This window comes from Lepus europaeus, chromosome 10 (genome assembly GCF_033115175.1).
Source record: "Lepus europaeus isolate LE1 chromosome 10, mLepTim1.pri, whole genome shotgun sequence".
In the NCBI taxonomy this organism is placed as follows: domain Eukaryota; kingdom Metazoa; phylum Chordata; class Mammalia; order Lagomorpha; family Leporidae; genus Lepus; species Lepus europaeus.
Window position 1 is genome coordinate 79,898,354 of NC_084836.1, and position 25,090 is coordinate 79,923,443.

Here is a 25,090-nt window from a genome sequence, read left to right on the forward strand (position 1 = left end):
AAAAAAAAAAAAAAAAAAAGAGAGAGAGAGAATGTAAAATAACCAATTGGCAAAGACTTACTTGACATAAGTTTGGGAATCTGGGCCTGTCCTCTCAACAGCGGCCTGTATAAGTTTCCCTGATAAGTGGCAGGTGGTGGTGCAGCATTGTTGTACATGCCAGCTCCAGAGCCTCTTGGCATAACGTGGCTGTAAGTGGACCACCCCCCCCCCAACAAAAAACATTATTCAGAGGTATATCCATCACATCACAGTTGACACAAATCAAACAAATGCAAGTACACATCTCTTTCATTACAGATCTGATTAAGGTGATAATAAATGTTCATTTGTCACATCAGGATATTCAATTAATAGTCATGCAAATATTCACTAATATTCGCAAAAAAATTCTGGGCTTATAACTGTTTCTCTAAAATTACTTCTTCAGGATAAATTCGAGAAGTAGGAATTTGGATCAAAGGTTAAAAGTATTTTCAGAACTCTATTTAGAGGCAATTCTGTGATGCTTTTCAAACTACTTGGAGTCATGCAAAAAGATACATTAAGACCATTTTAAAATTTGCATGTCTTTTAACAATTATTGAGAATGCAGATTTTGCAAAACATGAACAATAAACAATGTCACAGTGTTTAGGAAGTATACCAAGCACTCAATAGATATCAGCTCACTTAATTCTTAAACAACCTAATGGGATAAAAGTAATTATTCTATTTTATACATGAGGAAACCAAGGCACACACTGGTTTAGTAACCTTTACAAATATATTATGTGGTGGGGTGGACACTTGGTACAGAAGTAAAGATACCATTTCGGACACCAGCTTCACATATTAGAGTACCTGGATTCAATTCCAGGTGTTCCCAATTCTAGCTTCCTGCCTATGTACAACCTGAGAGGCAGATAGTGACGGCTTAAGTACATGGATCCCTGCCACCTGCATGGGAGATCCAGGTCAAATTCCTAGCTCCTAGCTCTGGCCTGGCTCAGTCCTGGCTATTGCAGGCATTTGGGGAGTGAATCAATGGATAGGAGATCTCTGTCTCTCTTTCAAATAAAAATAAATTAAATGTGTGTCTGGGAATAAAGTGGTGTGAATCCACATATTTAGGATCCAAAGCCCATGAGGCCTGTAACCACCATGCCACAACGTTCCTTTTATTATTCACTGTATAAATTACTCGCTGAGGATGACCTTCTACCTAAACCACTTGTTGAATTTGAAGGTTTCCCCATTAACTAGAAGTACCTACTTGTGAATTATCATTATTAATTTGTGAATCATTACTATTCTTCTGGCCAGTTGCTCTTTTCAGCCCACTTTACCTGCTATTATATTAAAGTCCCATCTCTCTACATATACTCTCTTCTACAGCCAGGAAAAAGATTATTCAATAACTAAGAAGAACCAAAGAGAAAACTCCGGCATTTACAGGAGAGGAAACACAAGGGAGTGGTAAATGAGCAAACGCAAGATGCCATTAAGCCCCAGGAAGACGCTGTCTTTCAAGCCCTGGGTGAGCAAAGCCAGCAGAGGCTGTGGCTGTGTGTGCTACAGCATCGGCGGACAGGCCGGATAGGCTGCCACGTGGATTACCTGCACCTTACTTGAGGGTAAAGAGACGGCCTTATTCCTTTAAAGTGACTGTCACACAGACAATAAAGCCTCTTAGGGGAAATAACACAATTCTCATAGAACACATAAAGCAACACGTAAAGAAAACAGAAGTGAATTTTTAGAAATGAAAGAAAGCCACAAAGCATTAAAATAGCTGTATTTTACTGTCCCTTAAATATCTTTCGTATTGATACTGACATGCTTCATGGGATGGTTCAGAAAAAGCAAATCACACGAAGGACAGAACCCCTGACTCACCCCAAAGTCCTGAAGGCTGCTTGATCCAGGTGGACAGGCCGCCGGTCCCGGTTAAAGCCGAGCTGCGGCTTCCACTGCCGGCCATTGCTAGATTTTTCCCAGTCACTGGGTTTCAGCACTGCTGCTGGCTTTCTGACCATTGGAAACACAGTATTTACTTACAAGAACAATACCATTCATCCAAAAGAGACCTACAGAGTTTATTGTTGTTACCTTGCTCCCGGCAGCATGACAGCTTTAAAAATGTAATCTTCCGCAAACTGTGGGTCTTTAAAATTAATACTGGAAGAGAACAACAAGTATAATGATTAGATGGTTAATTATCATGTAACTTGAGCTACTTTGCACATTAAAACAGAGTGACTGAAATTCCAAAGTCTTCCAGAAACAATTCTGGCCAATGGTTTTGCCACATAGCGAAACATCCTCCTTGCTAAACTGCTTCTAATTCCTAAATTCTCAAATTCTTAAAACAATTTAATAGCACTCATGTAACTTCCTCTGTGAAAATAACCATGTTCTAGCTAACTGTGGGTGATCAGAGGAAAAACAGACAATGTCTCAACTCTTGAGAAATTTCAATAAATACTAAAGGTAGATTGAAGAGTTTTCTAATAGTCAATAAAATGAAATGCCTTTCATTCACCTTAGGAAGGACTAGCACACACTGTATACAGAAAATATACAGACATCAATAGAAACATTTACAAAATCAAAAAATGCATACAAATAGCTAAGAAATCAATGGGAGGCAGGAAACATCCCCCAAAACCTAACACCCTGTTCTGTGTTTTTTTTCAATTGTCACAATCTGAAAACTATATAAATGCCTCTTTTGAAAGCTATACACTCAAACTCTGAATATAAACTGGGTTCAATTTCCTTTCCAGAATTGGAGGTAGAACTAACTGGAGGTGGTGGTATTTGTTTCTGCTCCAAAGGTTGGTAAATATATTCTGACACCGTAGTTATGTATCAGACTTAGACCTAAGGATGCTCACAACTTTGTTGCATATATTGCGGCTATAAAATCCAGGTGTATTATTAACAGTAGACTAGCTAAAGAAACTAGAGGTCTTCCTAAAAATAGAACCTTTGGTATTGCTTTAATTTAGTAACAATACTTCAGGAGAAAAAAACACATACAACAGACGCATAGCCATAAAACGGTTATTAGTAATTTCCTGTAGACAGTCATTTCCCCTTTTTTATATATGTATTTTTCAAAATTTCTCCTATGATCATGGATTAAGGGAATTCTTCCACCTATGGAACAAAGAAATCTTCACCCAAGAACTTATGGTTTAAGGTGGGACAGGATTTGTTACAGGATGGCAGAGGAAATAAATGTAACAAAGCCATGGAGAGAGGCTCCAGGACCAAGAGGCAGAACAGTTTAATTGGAGCCTCCTTCTCAGTGGGGATCTGGGACAGAAGCCCGACAAAAAAACATTTCAGTGACCACATTCTCAATTCTATAGGCATAGGACACAAACTGCTTCAGTACATTCAACAGGTGTTTAATTTTCACACGGAACCCCAGTTGAGAGCGGTTGGACTAGAGTGAAAAGAATATGAACAAGGGACTGCTGCTGTGGCGTAAGAGGTTAAGCCACCGCCTGCGATGCCAGTATCCCATATGGGTACCAGTTCACGTCCTGGCTGCTCCACTTCCAATCCAGCTCCATGCTGTTCTGCCTGGGAAAGCAGCAGAGAATGGCCCTGGTCCTTGAGCCCCTGCACCCACGTGCGAGACCTGGAAGAAGCTCCTGGCTTCAGCCTTGCCCAGCTTCAGCCATTGCAGCCATTTGGGGAGTGAACCAGAAGATGGAAGATCTCTATCTCTCTATTTCTCCCTCTGTAATACTGCCTTTCAAATAAATAAAATAAACCTTTAAAAAATATGAATAGCAGTAAGAAATTAAGCACATAAAGATTTTCTGAAAGAGATTACAGCCACAAAGGGCTTATCTGACTGTAATGTGAAGCAATAAGAAAGGTGATCAAACATGTATTTCAGAAAAATCAACCCAGCAGCAGTGTACAGGAGAGCACAGGGAAACATCTATAAAGCAGTCACCAACATAACCTGGATAAGAGCCTCCAACACACATCAGAGATAGAAATACTGGAAAATAAAACGGAATGTCACAAAACTAGAACTGGAATGGATTAGATTTAGGCAAGGGCTGCGGAAGAAGATCTCTAAGTCATGCAGAGAAAGACAGAAAACCAAGAAAATGGGGGAAAAAAAAAACCAGCCAAAATAAGCCCCCAGGGAGAAGAGATATTCCTGATAAGGAAACTGGTTATATCAAGAGATTTAATAAGACAGCTCTAACTAATGTTTAGGAAAAGAAATTTGTTAAATGTGCTCAATTTAGTGTATGTCAACTATTCTTAATAATGAAATTGTCTTTAAAATTCCATTTTTTATGCTCATGCCCCTAGAAGGGAAAAAAATTCCAAGCCAACAGAAAAATAACCTCCAAGATCTCTCCTGGGTCCTCTCAGAATCACACTCAACAAAGTGCTTTACAGATTTTACATAGTACAAACCATTAGGAGACAGAAAAGTGAGAGAATTAAGTGAATTAAGAGAATTAAGTGAATTAAGTCAGTTTGAAATAAGTGGGAAGTCCAATGAAGGGACAAGGACACTATTATGAACTCAAAGAGTAAGACATTTTTTTTCCTTAAATCTTTTCAAACAATTTAACAACACATTCTCTTCCTAAATTAAGCTTTCACTAGTTGAGACTTCCAAAAATCTGTAATAAACTCTATTATCTATTTAGAAATGATCTCCTTTTCAAATATTATAATGTGAGCCACAACTCAGAATTTACTAAATGTGAGACAGACAGGAATCAATTATCAAATATCCAAAGGGAAATTATTTTTGTAAGATTTATTTATTTGAAAGTAAGAGTTACAGAGAGGGGGCTGGCGCCGTGGCTTAACAGGCTAATCCTCCACCTTGCGGCGCCGGCACACCAGGTTCTAGTCCCGGTTGGGGCGCCGGATTCTATCCCGGTTGCCCCTCTTCCAGGCCAGCTCTCTGCTATGGCCCGGGAAGGCAGTGGAGGATGGCCCAAGTCCTTAGGCCCTGCACCCGCAAGGGAGACCAGGAGAAGCACCTGGCTCCTGGCTTCGGATCAGCGAGATGCGCCATCCGCAGCGGCCATCGGAGGCTGAACCAACGGCAAAAAGACCTTTCTCTCTGTCTCTCTCTCTCACTATCCACTCTGCCTGTCAAAAAAAAAAAAAAAAAAAAAAAAAAAAAACAAGACAAAACAAAAAAAGAGTTACAGAGAGGGGGGAAAAGACAGAAAGAGAGAAAGAGAGAGGTCTTCCATTCACAAGTTCACTCCTCAGGTGGCCACAATAGCCAGGGATATGCCAAGCAGAAGCCAGGAGCCTCACCCTAGTCTCCCACATTGGGGGCAGGGTCCAAGCACTTCCACCATCTTCTGCTGCTTTTCCTAGGCCATTAGCAGGAAGCTGGATCAAAGAGGAGCAGCATGGACACAAATCAGTGCCCATATGGCATGTCAGCATCACAGGCAGAAGCTTTACCCTCTACGCCACAATGTGGGATGCAAAAGGAAACTTTTGTTTTTTAATGTTTACTTACTTGACTTGAAAGGCTGAGTAAGAGAGAGAGGGAAAGATAGACAGACCATCCATTGGGTTCACTTCCTAATGCCCACAGACAGACAGAGCTCTACCAGGCTGAAGCCAGGTGTCCAGGAACTCCATCTAGGTTTCTCCCATGGGTGGCAGTGGTCCATGCACTTGAACCATTTTCTGCCGCCTCCCAGGATACACTATCAGGAAGTTGGTTTGGAAGAGAAGGAGCAAGGACTCAAACTGGCACCCAACAGGGGATGCAGGTGTCTTAAGTGGTGACTTACTGGGTGTGCCAACCACCTATCCCTCCAAAGGGTAACTTTCTAACAGGGGTCCAAACTGTTAATGTTCCTTCATTTTTTGTTTGTTTTACATAATCTAAATTCTTAGAGCACTGAATGAAAACAAATATAGATTACCCTTAATAAATTTCTACCATCAGAAACAAAGTAGAGAGTTTCTAAAGGAAGGGAAAGCAGTAAGTACACTGATACAGGGTAGAAGCACTCTCACCCTCTGAGAAGTCCAGGGGAGGAAACGAGTTAATGGAGCAGCCAATGGACTCAAGAGGCTACCAGCTGAGGTAAGAAAACTTTGTTTAGGTTTAGATTTATATTATTATTATTATTATCTTTTTAAAGATTTATTTTATTTATTTGAAAGTCAGTTACATAGAGAGAGAAGGAGCAGCAGAGAGAGAGACAGGTCTTCCATCCGTTCGCTCACTCCTCAATTGGCCGCAACAGCCGGAGCTGTGCTGATCCAAAGCCAGAGCCAGGAACGTTCTCTGGGTCTCCCATGTGGGTGCAGGGGCCCAAGGACTTGGGTCATCTTCCACTGCTTTCCCAGACCACAGCAGAGAGCTGGATCGGAAGTGGAGCAGCCGGGTCTTGAACCGGCATCCATACGGGATGCCAGCACTGCAGGCATCGGCTTTACTCGCTACGCCATAGCGCCGGCCCCAGGTTTTTATTATTTTATCTAACTCTATGAACAGAAGTATTTTCATCCACTTTTTCCAAATGCAGGCACAACAATGTTGACTCCCCCAGCGTTAGCCTCTCCTCACCAGACCAGCTCACCCCATGAGCAGCATAATGGGTTCTCCTTTGAGGCAGCCCTCCCTGTCCTTACCAGTGTTTTCATCACTTGACTTCAACCACAGAAAGAGCTAAATAAGCAAAAACTTAAAACCTAGCATGGTTAAATTAAGAAAACTGAACAATGCTTTTATTTGTATCAAAAGTAGCACTTTCAACACAATGGTAAAAAAAAAAAATACTTCAGCAAAGTCTCAACAGAAAAAGAATGGAATGGACAACACCTTTTTCTGACTTAATTCCCTTTAAGAATTTTCCTTAGAAAGTATAATGTTAAGTACTACTTTTTGAAAGCACACTTCATAAAGAAAACTCCAAATATCAAGTTTCATTTCTACTCTACCCTTCCCTGATAATTCTACAATTAATGCCACATTAGCATGCCAACATAAACGGCTCTTTTGGGGAAAATGTCATGATTCAGAGAGCTGATATTTTAAACCACCAAGTTTACAGGACTGTGATATTCTATCAGAAGAGGTTAACCCAGTGTTCTGAAAAGGTGTAAAAGTCAAATTTCCTATGAAGTCTACTGCTCATTCCACACCCTTCGGGTTTTTAATTTTGAGTTATCTGCCTGCCAACCATGAGCCTCACAAATGCTGCAGTAATGGCTATGCTAGCAACAACAACAACAACAACAACAACAACAAAAGCCATTTCCATATACATTCACATTTGAAAAGTATCTTTAAAATATAAAATGTTCTATTCCTGCCAGACTCATCCAAAGGTGGATACAGAAAGACTGAGGAGCACTCCTCTGGAGAAAAAGGTTTAAGTTCTTGGAGATCTGGCAACACTAGCAACAATGAGCTTTTCTATGATTCAGATAGAGAAAAAAAATGACTGAACAATGCTATATTCCTGAAAACATATACAAATTATATAAACTATATTTTAGAAGGGAAAAAAAAGACAGTGAAGGGTAGGCTCTGGTCAGCCTGAGAAAATAAGGGAAGAGCATTCCAAACAGGAAGCAGATGCAGAGGTCAAGGGTTGTGAAGGGACCAGCCTGGCTGGTGAGGAGTTTCCCTTGAGGAACTGCAGATTCAGACACAGACCTGGGGCTCTACCAAATGGTGACAGGCCTTGAAAGAGCAAGAGTGGGTACATGCACTTATTCCTCCAAATGAGCAGAAAATTGTGTTGCTGCCTAAGAAAACTCTTCTATAATTTAAAAATCAAATGCAGGTTTATATTTTAACAAAGAATTATTTGAAAAATAGTATGTATACGCAAATTATAATGGTGGAGGGAGATAAGGGTGAGGAAAATTAAGATAGCTCAGTTTTTTTTTAAAAAAAAAAAAGTTATTTATTTGAGAAGCAGACAAAGAGACAGAGACAGATAAGTCTTCCATTTGCTGGTTCACTCCCAAGATAGCCGTAACACCAGAGCCGGGGCAATCTAAAGCCAGGAGCCAGGAGCCAGGAGCAGGGGCCCCAAGCACTTGGGCCATCTTTCACTGCTTTCCCAGGCCATTAGCAGAGAGCAGGATCCATATGGGATAGTGGCACCACAGGCGGAGGCTTAGCCTACTATGCCACAGTGCCAGCCCCAAGATACCTCAGGTCTATTCAAAGTTAAGCTATTGATATGCTGAATGATTTATAAAGTCAGAGTTAAAGAAAATGTGGTCTCCTTGGTCACACCTAACTATTCTCTGTTGGTCCTTTTCTTAAGACACTTTAATAATCTGTATAATATACATTCTCAACACTACAGCTAAGACCAAACACGATGGGAATAACTGATTCAAACTCCAGCAAACAGCTTGTCAAATATGGAACAGCATATTGTATGCATCCAAATTAAAGAGGGGGGAAAATTCCAGAAGTCAAAATAACAATAACTTGCAATTAATGCCACAGGATACATTTTCAGACTTTTGTTCACAAAGGAAGTATAACACTGGAATACACAAGTCTTGAAACAAATAAATGTCCAATAAAATTCATCTCAGCCTTCACATTATCCCTCAGAGAAAACACTGAAAAGTACTTCTTGTGTGAAAGTTAACTTTGATCTTTCACAAACCTTTAGAAAATTGAATCAATTTTATAATTAAACTTACTCTTAACATTTGCCTGAATATGCACATACATCTTGAATTTGTTTTATAAATTTAATAATTTCATGAACTGAGTGGGTACCAAAAACCAAAGGCTGCTTCAGGCTCAGAAGTAGCTAACCAACAACAACATCATCCATGCAAAAATTCCAGGATCTGTCCATTAATTCTATAAGCTCTCCTTTGGGCAGTCCTCTTTATCCTAATTAGAAAGATAAGTAGAATTAACTCTTCTAGAGGGCTAGGCAGGGCAGCCTTTGAAAATATACAGAAAAACTGAGGAGCGCAAGCAAACAAGTGACAAGCCACAGAGAGAACTGGCAGAATTAAATGCCCTAAAGCGCCAAGGCAAGCCAGAGACCCCAAGGGTTAATACACAGTGTCCACACTGGGTCTGTCAGAGCCAGATTGTTTGTTATGGGCTTAGAAGCATGGCTTTCAATTCTGTACCGCACCCTTAACAAAAGAGCATGAAGACAAAGCCAGGACAAATTAAGTGTAAAGATAAACAAAAAATCATGTGTGAAGATAAATTAAAGTATCTAATCCAAGAAGAATTTCCAAACTCATAATAGCTTTCTTTAAATAAAAGCCTGTCTAAAATGGCAGTTACTATCAAAATCCATTAACGATAGGAAATAATAATTTACTTCACAATGAGAAATCTATGTAAAATCTAAAATATTTCCTTAGAGGGAGAGAAATAAAAATGCTCGGGAAAGGAGAATTCAGGATAGCAGGGTTTGCCCAAGTTCTTGAATACTTCAGCTGTAAATGCTTTAGTCACTGCCAAAAGATTGGTAAAAATGACAACATAAACTCTGCCATCAACTTTAGGAACTCTATTACACAATGAGTGGTAAACTTGTTGATTTTTATTCTAAACAATCTTACTACATTTTAACAGTATTTTTACTCAATGCTATCACTGTGGAAGAACTGAGATATTATAAATTTTTCAGATAACAGAAATTAGGCCTTTCAGTTTATATTAACTGTTAAGATTTTTTCACAGATGATTATTTCTCATCTTAACTGAGGTTAGCAAGGAGTGTAATACATTTGCGTTCTTTGCTGGAGTACTGGTTTGAGTAAAAGCTACTCCACTTCCAATCTAGTTTCCTGCTAACATACCCCGGGAGGCAGCAGATGATGGCTTAAGTACCTGGCTCCCTGACACCCACATGAAAGACCCAGCTGAAGTTCCAGGCTCCCAGTTTCTGTCTGGCCCAGCCCTGGCTAATATGGGCATTTGGGAATTGAGCCAGTGGATGCAAAATCTTTTTCCCTCTCTTTTGCTTTGCCTTTCAAATAGATGAAAATACCTAGACATTAAAAAATATATATCAAATACATTCTTTTGTCTTTAAAGATTTATTTGAAAGGCAGAGTTAGAGAGAGACAGAGAGAGAGAGAGGTCTCCCATCCACTGGTTCACTCCTCAGGTGGTTGAATGGACAAAGCTGCGCAGATCCAAAGCTAGGAGCCAGGACCCAGGAGCTTCTTCTGGGTCTCCCACACTGGTGCAGGGGCCCAAGGAATTGGGCCATCTTCTACTGCTTTCTCAGGCCATAGCAGAGAGCTAGATCAGAAGTGGAGCAGCCAGGACTCGAACCGGCCAGCGCCCATATGGAATGCTGGCACTGCAGCAGCGGCAGCTTTACCCACTACGCCACAGCACTGGCCCCGTATTATTTGTTTTTAAGCTCTGTGGGGCCACAGTTATAAACATGATAAATCAATCTGTTAAAATACATTGAAGTCGTGGGAGCCTCTGGGGTATGGGAGACTGTTTGCTTCTACCTAGCAAACTACCAGAAACGCCTCTCTCTGCCTAAAGCTTGACTAATCCAGGAAGAATTAGAGGTTGCCAGGGGAAACCAGAAAACAGATAAGCAAGCTTGTTAAATCAGTAACCTTAACAATATACATAATTTAAAGTCAAGAGGCTCTGCTCTGAGGCCTGCAACACAGGGACCCTCCCATCTCAAAGTACTGGCAGGATTAACAGCTGACATTTCCTTGTGAATTGGGAATCTTTTAAAACTTATTTGCAAGTTCAGAACTGTGTTCTGGACAAATGCCATGAATTTTGGAACACCTACCTGATTGCAGTGTTCTGTGTCAGATCCCGTAACATGGGAACAGGAGAACATACCACTCTAAAAGGAAACAAGAGAACACCATGTGTTTGTAAATCATAATCTTTAAGGTTAAGACAAAGAAAGATAATGCTACATTTGTAAGACTTTAGAAGAGAGAAACCATTAAAATGCACCAAAAAATAACCATTTATAATGTCCTATCATCCTTGTTTGTCATCTCACAAGCAGAAAACAATTATGGGTAAATGACTTGTATCAGAATTTGGATACGTAAAAAACCCGACAAATCAAAAAGCAGTGGGGAGTAGATTACTCAATAAAAAAAGCAGCCTCTTTATAAATGAGGAAAACTGAATGAGTAACCATTAACCACAAGGCATTCAACTCTCTTCGCAGAGAAATGCACCTGTAAATCACAACACAATGCCAGCAAGTAAGCATCACACAGAGTGACAAAAATGAAAGGCATAGATTCCAGGGGCTTCTCAGAACACACAACAAGCAGATCTTACTCGCTGCCACTGGGAGTGTAAGATAGGGTAAGGACTTTTTGTTTTTTGCAGATTCGTTTACTTATTTTTTTAAAGATTTATTTATTTATTTGAAAGTAAGAGTTACGCAGAGGAGAGGAGACGCAGAGAGAGAGAGAGAGAGAGAGAGAGAGAGAGAGAGAGAGAGAGAGGTCTTCTATCAGATGATTCACTCCCCAGATAGCCACAAGGGCCAGAGCTGTGCCAATCCGAAGCCAGGAGCCAGGAACTTCTTCCTGGTATGCTACGTGGGTGCGGGCCATAGCAGAGAGCTGGAAAGGAAGTGGAGCAGCTGAGTCAAACTGGTGCCCATATGGGATGCCGGCACTTCAGGCCAGGGCATTAACCCACTGCGCCACAGCACTGGCCCCTCACTTACTTATTTACATAAGAGGCAGAGCACTAGAGACAGAGGGAGAAATACACTGTCCATCCACTGGCTTGCTCCACAGATGTGCACAGCCGTCAGGCCCAGGAGCCGTGAACTCCGTCCAGGTCTCCTACACGGGTGACAGGAGGCCAAGCACTTGGGTCATCACCTTCTGCCTTTCCAGAGGCATTAGCTGGAAGCGGGAAGCTGGGCCAGGACTCAAACTGGCACACCAGAACATGATGCTGGGCTGAAAGCAGAGGCTTTTAACCCACTGGGCCACAAGGCCAGCCCAGAGTAAACATGTTGGGAAGCCCCATATTACTATTCAAAAAGCTAAAGATATGCACACCACATAACACACAGTATCATTCCTGGACACACTCACATTAACCTTGAGAAGCAGTTCTCAAACTCTGGTCTCAGAACCCCTTGACACTCAAAATTAGTGAGTACCTCAAACAACTTTTATCTATCAACTATGTCTATCAAAACTATATCAATATTTACCAACTGAAAATTAAAACTAAAAAATTTTTGAAAACTGAATCAAAGATATCAAAATTATACATGCAAGCATAAAGCAAAACACAAATAAATGAGAAGAGTGTCATTGCTTTACATTTTTAAAAATCTCAGTATCTATGGGGCCAGCGCTGTGGTGTAGTAGGCCAAGCCTCCAACTGCAGTGCTGGCATCCCACATGAGCGACAGTTCGTGTCCTGGCTGCTCCTCTTTCAATCCAGCCCTCTGCCATGGCCTGGGAAAAGCAGTGGAAGATGGCCCAGGTCCTTGTGCCCCTGCACCTGTGTGAGAGACCAGGCAGAAGCTCCCAGTTCTCAACTCCAGATCAGCTCAGCTGTGGCCACTGGGGGAGTGAACCAGCAGTTGAAAGATCACTCTCTCTCTCTCTCTCTCTGTAACTCTACCTCTCAAATAAACAAACATCTTTAGAAAAAAAAAAAACTCATTATATAGCCTAATGTCACTCTAACAACTGACTCTCTTCTGTTTCTGATGTGATCTCTGGAGATCACATACTATACTTTGCCTCAGGAAAATGCCACTGTACACTCAAGAAAGAAACAGATTGAAAAAAGCAATAACACCGCTAATATCTAAGTATTATTATTATCATGAAAACCGTTTTAACTTTGTGGATGCCCTGATATCAGAGCTCCCTGCGTAAGGTGACAGTTACTATGGTTGAAGAGCTGGGCTTGGGGCCGGTTCTGTGGTGAAGCAGGTAAAGCCACCGCCTGCAGTGCTGGCATCCCATATGGATGCCGATTCGAGTCCCGGCTACTCCACTTCTGATCCAGCTCTCCTGCTAATGGCCTGGCAAAGCAGTGTAAGATGACCCAACTTCCTGGGACCCTGCCACCCATGTGGGAGACCCGGATGAAGCTCCTGGCTCCGGCCTGGCCCAGTCCCAGCCACTGGGGGAGTGAACCAACAGGCGGAAGAGCTGTCTCTCCTCTCACTCTCTAATTCTGCCTTTCAAATAAATAAATAAATCTTCTTTAAAAAAATCAAGAAAAAAACCTGGGTTTTAAACCCAACCCCTATCTTAGTCCAACATGGTTTGCTACTTTTTTCCCTTTTTTCTAATTTGAGATGTAGAGAGAAAGAGAACGAGTGAGTGAGCAGGAGCGCATCACCATCTGCTGATTCACAGCCCCAAACGCCCTCAATGGCTGGGGTCAAAGCCAGCAGCTGGGAACACAATACAGGTCTCCTGCCCGGGTGGTAGGAATTAGAAGTGGGAAACCCAGGCACTCCCATGTGAAATGTGGGCATCTTGTTCATTAAACACCCACTCCCTGTTTAAAACACCATTTTATCACTATTTCTAAAATATTAGACAAGGAAAATCTGCTAACTAAACTTCCTTCCATTCACCTCAGTTATATACAAATGAACACTTACTGATCTGGAAGAATGGCTTCTTCATCCAAAGAAAACTTTCCTTGAATCCCATGACATAGTTCAGGTGGCACATCCACTGGCTGTGGAGAAATGCATTCCAAATGCATGGAAAACATTTGTACACACATGTTCAGAGGAGCATTATTTTAAAGCCAAATGTCTATCAACTGATGAACAAATACACAAAATGCAGTTTATATAAACACCAATGGAAAAAGAAATTCTAATATATGTTACAACATGGATGAAACATGAAAGCACTGGGCAAAGTGAAAGCAGACAAAGGACTCGCATTGTGATTCCCCTTACAGGAGATACCAAAATCAGGCCAATTCACAGAGACAGGAAATAGAACAGAGGTTACCAGAGGCTGGAGGGATGGTGGAACAGAGAGATACTGTTTAATATTGTTTGGTGTGTGCAGAAGTTGTTTGGGTGATAAAACAGTTCTGGAAATGGATTGTAGTTCCGACTGCACAACACTGTGAATATACTTGATGCCACAGATTTTTATACTTAAAAATGGTTACAATAGTACATTTTATATTATGTGCATTTCACCCAAATTTTATACAAAATATACTGCTAAATGAACCAAAGTGCACAATCTACCTCTGCGGAACCCGTCTGATATAGCTCTAAAATGAAGTCGTGGAGCGGGTGATGTTTCCCCACAAACAACACGTCTCCTCCAAGGCTGTTTCTTCTATCTGAGGGAAAAGTAGGAAAAAGAGACCACACATTCAACAAGTATAGCTGAAAGTGCAATTTGTATGAGATTAAAACAAAAAGACACATCTAAAATTTTACAACTTAATTAAAGTACCGTGTTTATAAAAAATAATTCAAAAGTGACAGCCCTAGGTATGTGATGTCTCTCTATGGGAGCAAAAAAAAATTTATTTATTATTATTTTTTTTAAACAAACAGAGTGGACAGTGAGAGAGACAGAGAGAAAGGTCTTCCTTTGTTGTTGGTTCACCCTCCAATGGCTGCCGCGGCCGGCGTGCTGCAGCCGGCGCACCATGCTGATCCGAAGGCAGGAGCCAGGTGCTTCTGCGGGTCTCCCATGGGGTGCAGGGCCCAAGCACTTGGGCCATCCTCCACTGCACTCCCGGGCCACAGCAGAGAGCTAGCCTGGAAGAGGGGCAACCGGGACAGAATCCAGCGCCCTGACCGGGACTAGAACCCAGTGTGCCGGCGCCGCAAGGCGGAGGATTAGCCTAGTGAGCTGCAGCGCCGGCGGGAGCAAAAAATTTTGACAGTAACATTTCAAAGACCAAATATGACTATCAGAAAAACAAAAATCACTGAAAGCTATTTGGATATACTACAAGATAAAGGGCAAGGTTTTCTTACTTATGAATAATTCAATTTCTTAGTACAAGAAATACATATTTAAAATACATAAGCATTTTGTGAAGAAATAGAATCACTGATAATTAAAATTATTCTTAAGACAGTTAAGTTGTTTCTGCGGCTGATTAGACCGATATTGAATAAATTTTTCAAAGCTGATCTTTGTAATTTCCCCAATCTGAATTTTTTCACTGTCAGGATTATAAAATGCACTTTTGATGTAATATTTCAAGTTGTACTCTAAAGGAAAATGCTTATTTTACTCTAATCTTTTCAAGTAAAGTTATTGCTGCTTGGGGAGGAAAGGCAGGGAGAAGGTAGATGAAGAAAATGAAAACAATCTTCCCAACTTTTGCAGGCTATGTCATATAAAAAAATCAAAAATTCAAAGGGTATTACCGAAGTGTTGCTCTTTAATAAATTCAACAAACACTAGAATCTTAAAAAGTTTTTACTTAAGTACTACTAAATTTACAAATTGAGAACCAAAGTTAGCATTTGTTATAAAGAAGTAAAATTAATGGTTTAGGCTCCCTTTATGGAAAATAAACAAAGTCTATATAAGGGGGCTTCAGAAAGTTTAAGGAAAATATGTACTATGAAAAAGCCTATGCAGATTCTTTTAAATTTTTCGCAACAAAATAAACTGTGATTCCACTGTCCGTGAACTCTTTGAAGAGCCTGAGCCCATGTCATGCAGACTGGGTGCTGATGGAGCAGAAGCACTGACTTACTCTCTTCTGGAGTCAGGTCGGGGTACACCTCTTCCAGGGCGGCTCGCAGCCTGCGCTCGTCCACGAACGGCAACAGAGCAACACCTGGAGAAACAAAGGCCCACAAACCACCCAGACAGTCAGGATCATCAGACTCCAACATATCACCGCTCCTCAGAAGCAGTTCTAGAATATCCCTGCTGCTTTAAAAGCATCTTGGAACTGAACTCTAGTCAAAACTTAGACCCAAATACTCTCTATATGGTGAGAGAAGAAAAATCCTTTGTATCTTCCTTCAAGTGGCTCACATGAATAATATTTTCTGGATCTTGACTCTGAAATGGTAACATTTATAAATTAAATGAACTACTGGTCACCTGGACAGCAGTTGGGTTCTCACCTATTTACTAAGATGCCCTCAGGCAAGACAGTTAATCTCCCTGGGACTTGAGCTTGTCCTTTCATTCTTTAGTACTTGGTCTCTTGTTTTTAACCTAAGATCATTCAAATAAAATACTAAGAAGTTCTGTTCTGACATTATAAATGTGTTGTGTAATTCTTTAGAGACTTGCTTAAGTGACCTGGGGATGCTGGGTAGAACAGAGTTCTTCATTCTATGGTATTCTGGAATTAAGGGCACTGCCTTATCTGGAACCATGCACATAATTTTCAAAGTATAGATCTAATACAATGCCTGTCACTAGAAAAACACACAAAGTTACTAAAGCACATGTCTGTTCTGTTAAAGCAGTACAAATAGTACTTCAGCTAAATAAAAATTTTAAGATAAATGACAAAGACAAATGTTAGAGTTAAATAATTCTGAAACTACTGCCACTAAAAACTGCTTTATTTGTGCTACTCCCTTTACAATTTTAAGAAATGAAAAGGTTTTCCACAGTATTTTCAAAGTCCACAATATTTCCTAAGTATGGAAATTTGTTCGATTTTACTACATAGCAAGATAATTTTTTTAAGTCAAAAATTAAGTTCTAGCATGAATTGTCAAGAGTCTAAAAGCAATTTCAAAAATATGAACATCCATCATTTGGGTCAGGCCATTTCAATTACTGGGAAACAAACCTAAGGAGCTGTTCAAGTTTTATTTGGTCACACATTTGAGAGAAACACATCAAAGAGCAGCTACAGCATTATCTATCCTTTGTTTTCTACCCATTATACTCAGGGCCTAAGAAAACAACCTATGAAAGACTTAGCTACAAAATCAATTCCAGAATCTAAATCTAATCAATAGACAGCTTGTAGTGCTACCACAGCAATAAAATTACTAGGCAGCAGATCAGCCCAACTGGCCAGGGCAGAAAGGAATGTCTTACATCCAGAATGACAACGACCAGTGCTTAAGGATGAGCTGATTTTAAGACGGAGAATAGCCAACTACTGTTTACTGAGCATTTACTATGTCACGAGCAACACCTCACATAACTCTCTCAGCCACCAGGGATGGCCCAAGTAATGATTAACGCGTAGAGAAGCACAATCCTTTCAAATGTGAGCTCTAGAGTCACAGTTTCTGGGTTCAGACCCTAGCTCTGCCAATGTGTGGCTCTGATCAAGTTACTTAAAACTCTCTGTGCATATATAAACTACACAGTATCTATGTATCTATACTGAATTTTACAAATCCACCATATTGCTATTAAATTATATATAATGTTGATAAGTATACATACTCAAAAAATATTGGAAAAGTACTCAGATATTTTATCTTCCAGCAAGAGATTAACTACTGCACTACCATTACTAATTAAACTTTAAAACATGTGTGAGGGAATAATTATACATATTTCCTAATAGTACTGAATTTTAACTTAAAATTTTTTCTAGCTGCTGAGCTTATAAAATACTAAACGTCAAAGTCTAAATATATCCTATAATGCATATGGAATCTCGAGGTACCCTGAATACCCAAAACAATCTTGAACAAGTTATAAAACTCACATTTTATGACCTCAAAACTACAAAGCCACAGTAATTAACACAATATGGTACTAGCATAAGGACAGACATACAGAACAAAGGCATAGAATAGAGCACCCAGGAACAAACCCTTATATGAATATACAATGGTCAACTAAGTTTCAACAAGGGTTCCAAGACCACACAATGTGGAAAGGTTTTTTTCAACAAATAGTGCTAAGAAACTAGATAGCTACATATAAAAGAAGAGAGATTAGACTCTTGCCTTACACCATACACAAAAATTAACTCAAACTGAATCAATTACCTAAATACACAGGCTAAACTGAAAATAAATAAATAAATAAATAAAAACATTTAGAAGAAATCGCAGGAGAAAGTTTCATGACACTGGATTTGGCAATGATTTCTTGGATATGACACCAAAGACACAGGCAACAAAAGACTTCACCAAAATTAAACACTTTTGGGCATCCAAAGACAATGGCACAGGGTGAAAAGACAATTCACAAAATGGGAGAAAATGAATGCAAATCAAATACCCAATGAGGGATTATTGTCTAAAATATATGAATAACTCCTAAACGCAAAAATAAAACAAAGACTGTAATTCAAAAAAATGGGCAAAGAACGCAAATACGTTTCTCCATAGATATAGAAAAGACCAATAAACACATGAAAATTGTTTGACACCCCTAATTATTAAGGAAATGAAATAAAAACATAATGAGATACCATTTCACACCTGTCAGCATGGCTACTATTAGGAAAAAATTTTTTAAAAAACAACAAGTGGGTGGCAAACACTTGCAGAAACTGCAACTTTTGTGTATTATCTTAGTTTTCCTCTGCAGTTAAAATGTATCAAAAACATCTCTGGTCAGTGATAGAAAAGATACATGCCACAATGACACAGCTATAAAGTCACCCGTATGTCTACTACTAGTAGTAAATTAAGGCAAGAATTTATATACTTACGTAACAAACACATAAACATATTTACTAATTAATTTACTTATTCTTACCTTACCATTTCCCATTCTATGCCTCCTCTGTCTCTACTTTAACTAAACATCCTACACAAAGCACCTTCAAACACCATCTGAAACTTCCATCTATTTACATATAACAAATGATGACCACAGAACAACACTTATATGACTACAGCCCTAACCACTGGGAAACACTTCCTTTAAACAATCATTCCTGCTCCTAATAAAAGGCAACCCTAAAGTCTCACAAAATAGTAATTTTTCAATTTGTAAATCATTATTTATTCCTCTTTGCCTCACAACTCTCTGGTCATTTACTGGCCATCCCAACCACAGAGAATAATCAAGCAGAAAGTGAAAACACAGTTTTACTGAATGTGCTCATTATCCTAGAAAAATGTACGGCAGAGGAAAATGTTTGCTGAAAGGGGGCTCTGGTGTGCAACAGAAGTTGGCTTATGGTGAGATTTTCTTGTTGTGTTTTACTATCAATCATCACATATTGTTGAATACTATAGCATCTTAAATTTAATTCTCATTTCATAGTGTCAATCCTACAAAATCTGTTAACAAAAGAAATGAGAAAATTATAGGCAATTATCAATGTCAAGTATTTAGTTTTTTTAGGTTTCTTTATTCATTTGTTAGGCAGAGTGGCAGAGAGGGAGAGACAGATGTTTCTGTATCTCTCGGCAATCACAAAAGATGTTAATGAGTTACTAATTGGAATAAGCCTCATTAATCAAGCACAAAGGAGACAGAAGATACAATTATTAATCTATTTTAATTCTAATTACATCAGAATATTACTATTAAAATTACTATTAATCATTGCTAATTCTAGGTTGGATGGAGAAATATCAATTTTTCACACTTAATTTTTAAAATATTTATCTTTTACAGAATTATTTCATCCCATAAATCCTGTTTGCTCAGTTTTAAAATAAAGTTTTAACAAAAAGAATGTCAAAATCTTACCTTGCCATGCGTATTTCTTTCCATTCAAATCAATAGCAAAATCTTCAGGATAGAAGTCAATTATACTAGAATCCTATATCCAGAAGAAAAGTAAAAATTCAAAACCAAAGCCACATATCTCTACTACAAAGAATTTGATGACTTTTGTCCAAGCTATCATGCCTGATGAGAAAATAGGTGTGCTCCTTTAAAAAAATGTCATTAAGAGGTCATTAAAACCAGGCCTCATAAAACAAAATTAACTTTATTTTAAAAAATGAAAAACAAAGGCATCAATTCAGAAGAATTTAAGAACTGACAAATGTGGGCCTCTGGCAAGCAAGAATGAGTTCATTTCCTCTAACAATTCCTGCTTGGTTGGGTCTCACTCTTTCTAGCTAGCACACATAACAAGCTTTGAGATTCAGGTAAGCCAGACTTCATGAGTTCTGAAAGCCATCACACAAGGCTGAAACAAGTGAAAATAAAGACTTACAAGTAAGCAGGCTGACAAGAAAATGACTGCTATGTAAGAATTTCTAATAACACCAACCAATCTCATTTCCTAGGTAGAGTATTGTTAGTCAAAGAAAACAGGAAAAAATATATATACCATGAAAAAATTATAGAACTCAAATACCTTTTTTCTATACTTCACTGCTTTTAACTACAAGATGCAAAAGAAGGTGTGACAATATTAATAAAATATGTTATGACATCCAGGTTACCACCACACTCAAACCAGAGACTCACAGGATCACTCATGAGCTTCCGCCATGACGGAGGTAGAAAGTTACCACTCGCAGCTGGGAAAACTCCCATAAGCTGTTCCAGAGGTTTAAACTGCAAGAATGATGTGAAAAATTAAGACCCCAAATTATTACCAGACCCAAAATTCTGTAAATTTTGTGACTACACAATTGGCTTACCGGTTTTGTGCCCTTCTCAAAGTCAGAAGGCATGTCTGCAATTCCTTCGAAGTCTGAAGCAAACGGTGCATAATGGAATGGATAATACCACTTCCAGGAAGCACAGCCCTAGAACCATTAACAAACAAAACCCATCCTCAAAATCCATGCGAATCCATGATGGGCACAGTGCAACAAAATCAGACAGCTAACCTAAAATATTCTATTTATAAAACACAATGACTACTGGTATATGTTCTATATATTTTGTCCACGAGTCCAAAAAATTATTTTGATTAATTCTAAGCTTCCTACTTCATATCAACAGCTCCTTGGCTTAAACAATACTGTGAAGCATCTTTAATAACCAGTAGCTAACATCAACCTTTATATTCACAAAAACAATTCAATGACTTCTCTTCAAAATACACTTGGCGCTACTCCTTTGTAAATCTAAACCTGCCATCACCAAATAACACCAGCAGCTGTAGCTGATGTTTATTGAGTATGCAGGTGGCCTGGGACATCACTGGAACACAGGTTGAGAGTTTCATTTTACAATTCACTCTTACATTTTCATGGGACATCTTTCTCTTGACTAAAAACTTTAAGTACACCAAGAAGAAAACAAGATCAAGTTATACTCAAATAAGAGATCTCTTCCTGATATGTGCTTTCACTCTGTTCTCAGTGAATTAAAATCTTTAGAATATGGGGATTGGCATTGTGACATAGTGGGTAAAGCCACCACCTGTGATGCCGGCATCCCTTACAAGATGCCCGAGACCAACTGCCCCACTTCCAAACCAGTTCCCTTTAAATGCACCTGGGAAAGCAGTGGAAGATGGCCGGAGTCCTTGGGCCCCTGTACCCTCAAGGGAGACCCGGAAGAAGCTCCAGGCTCCTGGCTTCGGCCTGGCCTAGCCCCAGCCATTGCGGCCACTTGGGGAGTGAACCTGAAGACAGAAGATTCTCTGTCTCTGTCTCTTCTTCTCTTTGTATAACTCTTTCTTAAAAAAAAAATCTTTAGGTGTAAAACTTGCAAACAGAAGTCTGCAGTCAATATTTAGTGTTTTATGGTACTGTCTACTTACTCACAAACCTTGTCTGTTTAGAGTTACCAAACTTAATTTGGTTTGTTCTCTGAGAACTAAATCAGGTATTAACACTCAGTGTTGTAATCCCCAACAGGTGTAGCTACTCTCTCACAGGTATGACACCTCAGTCACAAAAAGGTGTGAGCTAAACACAGAGTATTAGAATGCACTTCATGCAATAACACTGCCTCACAGAGATGCTATCACTCAAATTCCTTTCAAATTCTTATTGGGAATCTCCAGGCACTGTACTTTGTTCAGTCATTTAATGACTGTCAATTAATTACCCAGTTATAATCACCTTAGAGACAGACAACCATGCTACTTATGCTGAAAATCCTTTAAAATAACAAAAACTAGCTTTGTTTACACAGTATATTAAAACCTAAGGAACTCAGGTATCTTTACAAATATTATTTACGGTAATCAATTTCTGAGTAGGAAGCTTCAAAAAATAATTCTATTTTATTTCAGAATATAGCTCAATAATACACATTACTATAGAAATTACTATCTTCTTAAAATTATTAGCTACAGATTTAAAGGAAAATACTCCTTTGTACCTGGTAATAATACCGAAGAACCCAGCAGAGTCCTTCAACATAAGACTGCACAACTTTACGGCGGAATTTCTCATCAGCTGCATCAACATCAAATTTGTTCTTGTAATACCGCTGTTTCCAACCAGCTTCCCATAACCTACAAACCAGGCAAAGCCAGCTCATGTTGAATTAATACACTTTCGGGAATACCAGTCTATATCCCAAGTCCATTTATATTTAATATCTAGGGAAATGTGAGTGAATTAAACAGTAATGCTAACACAGATTCATTTAATTAATTCTGAAAAGTCCACTTTCACAGGATCTACTATCAACTTAATGACAGTTAAACATCAAAAATCCAAACATTGATTCTAGTAAGATCAATATAAAATTACACTAAAAAAATAAAAGAGAATAACTTATTAAAGTAGAAACAGAATACTTATCTGCTCAAATTTTACCAGTGCTACACATATTTTTGTAACTGTGCAACAATTTTAAAAACCACATTTTAAGATATCTTACATAGTTCAGTTTGTTAAAATATAAAGTATACAAAGAAAGGCAGTAAAATTACTTTTTTTAAAACAGACATGCAGAGGCAATTTTAATGTTAAAAAGAAGTTTGGTCCACCGTCGTGGCACAGCGAGTTAAGCACCTTGCGACGCCAGCATCCCATATCCAAGCACTGGTTCAAGTCACCGCTGCTCTGCTTCAAATCCAGCTTCCAGGGAAGACAGCAGATGTGCCAGGGAAGACAGTAGATGATGGCCAGGGTACTTGGGCCCCTGCCACCCCCATAGCACACCAGGATGGATTTACTGGCTCCTGGCTTTTGCCTGGCCAAGTCCAGGTCGATCATTGGGGCATTTTGGGGGGTAAACCAGTGGAGAGAAAACTGATCAATCTCTCTCCCTCTCTCCTCCACACCCTGTCACTCTGCCTTTCAAACAAATAAATATAACCTTTCTTTTTTTAAAGTTCACAAAAGAATTATCTAAAGGGGACTAGGCATTTAGCCTTGGATTAAAACATCTATCTCTCATTTCCGATGGCGTACCTGGGTTTGATTAACCAAATCCCACACCAACTTGTGACTCTAGCTTCCTGCTAATGCAGATCCTGAATGGGGTTTCCCGACACCCATGTGGGAGATCTGGACTGCATTCCCAGCTCTAAATTTTGGCCCCAGCCCAGCTTCAGCTGTTCCGGGCATGAGAAGTGAGCCAGCACTCCTATAGATGCTCTCTCATGTACATCTACACACCCTCCACTCTCTTTCTGCCTCCCTTAATTTAGAGGAGAAAAAAAATTATTATCTAGAGACCAGGCAGATATTATGTACATACTTGCTCTATTTCTATTGTTGCCTGAGCTTTTATCTATCTTTCAAGTGAAATCGTTGAAGGCTTACAGGAAGGAGATAAACAGAGATAAAGAATGTCTATCTCTATATTTCTATACATACACATACACACACGCGCGCGCGCGTGCGTGCACACGTGTTGTGGTAAAATTCAGAAGGTCCATCAAGCCACTATATTCTTATTAATCACAAAAATACAACATGAGGGCCGGCGCCGCGGCTCAATAGGCTAATCCTCCGCCTTGCGGCGCCAGCACACCGGGTTCTAGTCCCAGTCAGTGCACCGATCCTGTCCCGGTTGCCCCTCTTCCAGGCCAGCTCTCTGCTGTGGCCAGGGAGTGCAGTGGAGGATGGCCCAAGTGCTTGGGCCCTGCACCCACATGGGAGACCAGGAGAAGCACCTGGCTCCTGCCATCGGATCAGCGCGGTGCCCCGGCAGCAGCGTGCCTACCGCGGCGGCCATTGGAGGGTGAACCAACGGCAAAAAGGAAGACCTTTCTCTCTCTCTCTCTCACTATCCACTCTGCCTGTCAAAAAAAAATACAACATGAGGAAACACATTTTCATCCAAAGTCTACTTTCTTGAAGTGCTCATTTCTCACCCTCTGCAAGATTTACGTATTTTGTTTAAGGAACACAAGTGAAAGAACATTCAAAAAAAACAGGACAGATCAAGAGCACTGATAGGACTCTCTAGTCAAGGCTCTTTCAGCATGTGCTGAAGCTAATGAAACTAAAGATAAATCACATAAATGTTCAATCCCAAGCAGATATGGATCTCATATAGAAGGACATTAGAAAAATGCAACTAGGTTGGCGCCGCAGCTCACTAGGATAATCCTCCGCCTGCGGTGCCGGCACCCCAGGTTCTAGATCTGGTTGAGGCACCGGATTCTGTCCCGGTTGCTCCTCTTTCAGTCCAGCTCTCTGCTGTGGCCCAGGAGTGCAGTGGAGGATGGCCCAAGTGTTTGGGCCCTGCACCCGCATGGGAAACCAGGAGGAAGCACCTGGCTCCTGGCTTCAGATCAGCGCAGCACGCCGGCCATAGCGGCCATTTGGGGCATGAACCAACGGAAGGAAGACCTTTCTCTCTGTCTAACTCTGTCAAAAAAAAAAAAAAAAAAATGCAACTACATATGACTCTTATGAAAAATAACCATGAACATAAACCACACACTCTCTGCATCTTTTCAAAGCATGAGCTGTGGTCCACCACTGTCCTGCTTAACTTTGAAATATACAGTTTTCCTAAATTCTTAATAAGCTACAATGTTTGAGACTGTTGGCCCTTTCACTTGGAGCCCAGAATTCACATCTGGTTTAATTACACATGAGGCTGTGTGTAATACTGTATGATGATCCCCTTCTTGGGGATCAATGAAAGACTCAGCTTCCTATTATAGATTTTACATATACAGCTGAAAGAAAGTTCTGCTGTCATATAATTATCCATGTAAGTGTGTAGTTTAAAAAAAAAAAAAAAGACATCTATCTCTCAAAGAATGATTTCTGCATAATTTCATTTTGAGGAAGAACCTTCTCAGTCGAGAAAATTAAAGCCAACTATATTATATCAGTACCTTAGCGTAACT

At 39.8% G+C, this 25,090-nt stretch overlaps 1 protein-coding gene across 1 annotated transcript in view; it reads right to left on the reverse strand.

The window, feature by feature from the left end:
• The window catches only part of XRN2 (5'-3' exoribonuclease 2), an 80,079-nt gene that overhangs the window by 18,774 nt on the left and 36,215 nt on the right, over positions 1 to 25,090 (reverse strand). The window contains exons 17-27 of the mRNA XM_062203793.1: positions 22,150 to 22,285; positions 20,511 to 20,618; positions 20,335 to 20,424; positions 19,603 to 19,675; positions 15,713 to 15,796; positions 14,232 to 14,329; positions 13,620 to 13,699; positions 10,791 to 10,847; positions 2,092 to 2,160; positions 1,879 to 2,010; positions 62 to 189 (exon numbers count right to left, since the gene is read on the reverse strand). Coding sequence (XP_062059777.1) covers positions 62 to 189; positions 1,879 to 2,010; positions 2,092 to 2,160; positions 10,791 to 10,847; positions 13,620 to 13,699; positions 14,232 to 14,329; positions 15,713 to 15,796; positions 19,603 to 19,675; positions 20,335 to 20,424; positions 20,511 to 20,618; positions 22,150 to 22,285 — 1,055 coding nt within the window. The remainder of the gene's footprint in view (positions 1 to 61; positions 190 to 1,878; positions 2,011 to 2,091; positions 2,161 to 10,790; positions 10,848 to 13,619; positions 13,700 to 14,231; positions 14,330 to 15,712; positions 15,797 to 19,602; positions 19,676 to 20,334; positions 20,425 to 20,510; positions 20,619 to 22,149; positions 22,286 to 25,090) is intronic.